Source organism: Poecilia formosa, unplaced genomic scaffold (assembly GCF_000485575.1).
Source record: "Poecilia formosa unplaced genomic scaffold, Poecilia_formosa-5.1.2 Scaffold639, whole genome shotgun sequence".
NCBI lineage: Eukaryota > Metazoa > Chordata > Actinopteri > Cyprinodontiformes > Poeciliidae > Poecilia > Poecilia formosa.
This window is the reverse complement of record NW_006800578.1, coordinates 136,978-143,013: the sequence shown is the minus strand read 5'-3', so window position 1 is coordinate 143,013 and position 6,036 is coordinate 136,978. Positions and strand designations below refer to the sequence as shown.

Below are 6,036 nucleotides of genomic sequence, written 5' to 3'. Positions count from 1 at the left end.
CTGCTATATATATAGCTATATCTGCTATATCTGCTCAAACAGATCCCAGGAACAACATCAGACATCTCAGTCCAGAAATGTGCAGTTCTAGGCACAGCCAAGATACTGCGCAGAACCCTCAAGCTCCCAGGCCTCTGGTAGAGGACCCCAGCTCAGAGGATGAAAGAGACCACCCACAGAGGGTGAGAGGGGATTTTTTTTTTATTAGGATGAAGATTTTATCTCACTGATCATGAAAAATGTATTTTCTACACATGCAAGCATTTTCATACCTCCTTTATAATTAAAATTTTAGGCATTTTTAATTTTATTTTTATCTTTTTTATTTCATTTATTTAGATCATATCTATTTAGATCACACGCGCACACACAGTCCGAATCCTTTTTTTATGGCCCTAATCCTGTTCCGTAGTACTTTATTATATAAACCTACATAATCAATTTAACGTCCTTTTTAAACTTAGTGGGTTTTACTTAAAGGCTAACATGTCTGCACCTGTTTTACAAACTGAATAAATAACCAGAAAACAGCGACTCTATCTACAATTTAATAAAAAATCTTAATATTTTTGCCGAGAGTAAAACAATATTACAGTAAAGTCAGTGTTGTTGGACACTAGTCAACAAGTCAGTTGTAACAGCAGTTAGAAGAGGATAGCGGCCCCAGTTAGCTAAACAAACATCCGTCCTTCAATAAAATACAGGCTTCACGACGAAGAACGTATTAAAGATTAAATACCTGGAGATGCTTTTAATGCCTGCACGAATCTTCACTTATATTGTTTGTTTTTTAACCTATTTTTCATATAAACGACAAACCCTTTTATCAAACTGTCCTTTCTTCTTCCATCCACATCGCTCTGGTTGCTAGGAAACAGGAAATGTGTAGCAGCGAAATGCTTCCGTCTTAGCAGCACCCAGCTAAGTGGGCTAATAATTGTTTATTTATCAACTGTTGGTAACCCTGAGATTTAGACAAATAAAATGAATGAATAAAGAGATAAAATGTCACATTAAAGTGTTAAGTTTCGTAAGAAGTACCGGAAATGATTTATTTTAGCTGTCTGAGACAGATAAATAGCTGACGTTGCTAGCGATGCTACGTAAGAATACAAATATTACTATATTCATTTAAAATATGTTATATTCTGGAAGTGGTTATATTATTTTTATTTTTCTCTTATTTGAATAGTTAAACATTAAACACATTATTGATGCACACTTGGCTCTCTGGCTCGTTGCTGTCGTCATCAGGGTCCTAGTGCCGACGCGACACCACCTCCAGTAAACAGCGGCTCTGGCAGTTAAAGCTACCGTCTCTCCGGGACTCAGTCTGCCGACTGTTTATGAACCAATTCCGGTAAGAACCTTTCGTTTTTGTTTTAAAGAACCCTTCGGGGAAAGGTTGGTGGTTTTAGCGGCGTCTGTTGCTGAGTTCTGCGGTCTGATTTGAGCAACAAGCGGTCCTAAAGCCAGCCATTTTGAGTCAACATGAGTAGCCTGACAGCTAGCAGCGGCGGATACATACATGTCGTGTCCCGCACGTCGCGACCCCATCCCGCTGACATGGAGGGTTTAATCAGAGGCGCAGGCTGGTGCGGTGGCAGCCGTGACTGCACAGCTGTCACTGCAGCGACTTCCTCTGTCATCAAAGCGGTTAGCTTATTGTCCCTGAGGTCCTAATGCCAGCCATTTTGAGAATAAATAACAGCATCTCCACATATTTCTGTAATTATGTGCTACTTTTTCTGTTCCAGGATGTTCTATTTGCAGTTTCAACTCATCTGATCAACATTAATCCATCTATTTCGTGTTATAATTGTTTTATATTTACTACAAATCTGTTTTTAATTTGATCTGATTTTAGAAATAAAAAATGGCCTCCCCTCAGCCTGGCAGCCCGCCTCCTGCACAGCAGTTTACCCCCCCGGAGAAGGATGATGACAGCAAAGAAGAAGAAGAGGCGGTGAGGGATCAGCCGGTTAAAAAACGCGGCAGAGGCAGACCTCCAAAAGCCAAACCCAGCTTCAAATGCTCCACATGCACAGAGGCTTTCAAAAGCATGTCGGCTCTGCAGAGCCACAAGCTGGCAGCGCATGCAACACAGCAGCAGCAGCAGCAGCAGCAACAGCATGCATGTTCTGAATGCACCAAAACGTTTTCTAGCAAAGCTCAGCTCTCCAAGCATGAACGCACCCACTCCTCCCAGCGGCCTTTCCAGTGTCCAGATTGCCACAAGGCGTACAAGACGACCACGGAGCTGCGCAACCACAGCCGCTCCCACACCGGGGAGAAACCCTTCGTGTGCCCTGAGTGTGGGAAAGCCTTCATGCAGGCTATCTGCCTGCGGATCCACACGACGCAGCACAGTGGTGAGCGACCATACTCCTGCCCCCAGTGCAACAAGAGCTATCCCACCCTGTCCAAACTGAAAGTCCACGAACGCTCCCACACCGGAGAGAAGCCATATTTCTGCGCCGAATGTGGGAAGAGCTTTGCCGACCCCTCTGTGTTCAGGAAGCACAAACGGAACCATCAGGGCCACCGTCCATATGCCTGTGAGGAGTGTGGGAAGACGTACACAGAGCTGAAGGACCTGAAGAACCACGAGCGTTCCCACACCGGCGAGAAGCCGTTCCTTTGCTCCGACTGTGGCAAGGCCTTCTCCCGCTCGTCGTCGCTGGCGTGCCACCAGCGAATCCACTCCCAGAATAAACCCTACCAGTGTGAGCAGTGTGGGAAAGGCTTCACACAGCTGTCCTCCTACCAGTCCCACCTGCGCACACACTCTGGGGAGAAACCCTTCCTCTGCCCCCAGTGTGGTAAGATGTTTTCCGACCCGTCCAGCTTCCGGCGGCATCAGCGCGCCCACATGGGGTTCAAGCCGTACCCATGCGACAAATGCTCCAAGCGCTTCCGGCAGCCGGCCGACCTGGCCGTGCACGAACGCGTCCATTCTGGGGAGCGGCCGTACAAGTGTCAGAGCTGCGACAAGGCCTTCGTGGCATCTTGGGACCTGCGGCGCCACATGCTGGTCCACACCGGGCTGCGGCCCTTCTCCTGCACCGAGTGCGACAAATCGTTCACTGAGCGCTCCAGCCTCAACAAGCACCGGCGAGTTCATTCTGGAGAGAGACCCTTCAAATGCGAGGAGTGCCTGAAGTCGTTCGTGGTCTCCTCGAGTCTGCGGAAGCACGAAAGGACTCACCTGGCGGAGCAGCAGGAAGATTCAGCCTCCACCTGCACCACGGGCTTCACCCCCCACACCACGCTGCCACAGTTCTCCTGCGCCCTCTGTGACGCCACCTTCGCCTCCTGGGATGAGGTTCAGGCCCACGAGGCGCTCCACCCGGCCGACCCCGCTGCGCTGCACATCTGCCGAACCTGCAGCGCAGAGTTTGGCCAGCTGGGGGAGCTGGAGGATCATGCCAAGCAGCACAAAAAGCTGCATGTCTGTGACAACTGTGGGAAGGGCTTCCAGAACCGATCGGGGCTACGGAAGCACCAGAAGATCCACTCGGCCAGCAAACCGCACCGCTGCCCGCACTGTGGGAAGGCCTTCCTGTTCGCCGCGTACCTGCGCAAGCACCTGCGGACTCACCCCGCGGCGGCAGCAGCGCCCGCAGCCCCAGCTGTGGATGAGATCATTCACACAGACCCGCTTCCCTCGCCCCCGCCGGCCTCAACCTCTGACCCCAGCGCCATGTCTCTGACTGTACCTGTGAGCTCCTTCCACAACCTCCCAGATTACCTGGTCAAAGATGAAGGAATTTAATCTTTTAAAAAACAACCAGCACTGTAAAAGGAAAAAAAAAAAAAGATTGTTGGTGTAACTTATTAGGGCTTGATCGTTCTTATGATTTCTAACAAATATGATGTAAAAAATGTTTTATAATCTCTGATATAATCTCCTACATGTGCTCCTCATGTTTTAATCTGTTCATAAAATCATTTCTCCTGCAAACAGAAGCTATAAACTAAACGAATAAACCAACACATTGTCTCTACTTACCCACCTTGAATAATTTGCATTCATTAAATGTGCTTTAAATCCATTTTTAAACATTTTATTTGTACGTCTGCAGACACATTAATAAAAGTAAATAATTGTAATCAAACCTGGTTGTTTGGTTTATCAAATGATTTTTATTGGAAATTAAACCTTTAATGTCATCCTGACACTCGGACACTTCTTCTAATAACTGAACAACTTTCTGCATGTTTCTAAAGTATGGAGCTAGATTGGGGCCATAAGGTTTGTTCAAAGTGGGTCCTGGAGGCCCGGCATCCTGCATGTTTTAGTTCGCTCCCTGCTGGTAGGAACAACCTTTTCAGCTTGTCATTGTTCTGCTTAGACGTTCTAATGAGCCGTCATTTGATGCAGGTGCGTTAAACCAGGGAGAGACTAAAACATGCATGATGCCGGGCCTCCAGGACCCACTTTGGACACGCCTGGTTCAAAGGGAAAAAATTAAACAACTGAAACAAGATTTGAAACTGAAAAATTATTTTAAAACTGGGGGGTAAAAGTTTCAGACAGAAAAATAAAAAATTTGAAACTGAATAAAAAAATTTGTCTGAAAAAAACTTTTTGAAACTGGAACAAAGATTTTTTTTTTCCAATTTCTTTTTCTTTTGAGCAAACTTTATGGCCCCATTTTAGCTCCATACTTGTGGTATTTTGATATTTTCCCTCTTTGAGGTTGGAAGGCCTCCTTACCATCACCCTAATCTTCAGCTTCCTGCTCTGTCCAGCCGATCCAAAACGTTATCACCTCCAAGCAGATAAAATATGTTACAAGTTTAAAAAATAACTTCCAGTCTGAATCTGCAGGATGTGAATAATTTTAGCATTAACTGTTTGGAGTGAACCATAAAAAAGAGCATATTTAAGACTTATTTTTTAAATTATCATTATTAGCCTGCAGATTTTAAAGGTAAACTTTAGGACAGGATGCATAAAATCAGGTTTTATTAGTTCTCATGCATATTTTAACAATAAAGTAGTTACGAGAAAGTTTTTATTTTATCTCCTGGTTGCATCAGTTGGTGGTGAATAACTTGTTGCAGCTGGAAGATAATCGCCCTGCAGTAATTATCCAATCAGAGGCTCGTACCTGTTAGCTTAGTTAAATCCAGGTGCTGAAAGGAACAGGATGTGAAAGAGCTGGAAGATTTGTTGTGAGTTGGCTAAATTATCGTAAATTTATACATCTTAGTTTAAAACCAAGAGAAAAAAGGTTTTAAACTGCAGGAGCGTTAAAGTTTGAGGTTGTTGGGAAGCAGAAAGGCAGAATCACCCATCAGCGTTACATCAGGACTCTGATCTGCTCTTCCAGGAAACATCTGTTCAGAGTTACGGCTCGGTTTAATGATGGCGGCTCCACATAAATCCATGAATATTTACGCTTTGGCCCCTCGGCCACAATCAGAAGACGTTTAATCTTATTTCACGTGTTCCAAGTTAATCATGTTGCCGTTTTGGAAAACAACAAACTTTAGAAAATAAATGCAGATAATCCAGATGTTTTATGAATGAGCTGGAGTGTTTGTTGGTTTTAGTTTCCTTTTGTGCGTAAACGTCTAACATTTGACCTGCAACATGTTTTATGGGGTAGAAGTTCAAAAGGTTTTTACTTCTTTCAGCTCCTTTTAAAACTTAAAATGATTGTAGTACAAAAATATGTATGTTGAATTCCTTGTTCATGACTGTTATTTTATATTGCCGTCATGTTTAAAATAAATTAAAAAAAATGAATATTTAGAGTTTTTAGCATTTTTGTTTTGTTAGCTGTGATTTGGTCTTTTGTTCATTTCTTTGGTTGAATTTTACCTCCTGTGGAGAGACATTTAATTCAATATAAATAAATAGTATAGTTTAGTTAAAAATATTAATAAAAATCCTATTAAGCAAATAAATGCTCCCATAAAATAAAACATTATGAAATGCAACCAACAAGGTAGCTTAGCATCTTAAAGGGGCAGCATGATTTAGAATAAGCTTTTTTAATCTTTCCATCATGTTATGATTTTATT

At 43.7% G+C, this 6,036-nt stretch overlaps 1 protein-coding gene across 2 annotated transcripts; it reads left to right on the top strand.

Moving 5' to 3' along the window:
- Positions 1 to 375: 375 nt before the first annotated feature.
- Positions 376 to 4,018, top strand: znf668 (zinc finger protein 668). 2 transcript variants are annotated; one of them, XM_007541891.2, is made up of 2 exons: positions 376 to 1,360; positions 1,868 to 4,018. In XM_007541891.2, the coding sequence occupies exon 2, from the start codon at positions 1,877 to 1,879 to the stop codon at positions 3,773 to 3,775; it is 1,899 nt and encodes a 632-aa protein (XP_007541953.1). In that variant the 5' UTR covers positions 376 to 1,360; positions 1,868 to 1,876; the 3' UTR covers positions 3,776 to 4,018. The 2 variants fall into 2 exon arrangements, with proteins under 2 accessions (XP_007541953.1, XP_016521433.1); XM_016665947.1 differs by having other exon boundaries at positions 376 to 1,656.
- Positions 4,019 to 6,036: the final 2,018 nt, after the last annotated feature.

Bases quoted from the DNA above. Each gene is read 5' to 3' on its own strand.
- znf668 (XM_007541891.2), top strand. From the start codon at position 1,877: ATGGCCTCCCCTCAGCCTGGCAGCCCGCCTCCTGCACAGCAGTTTACC.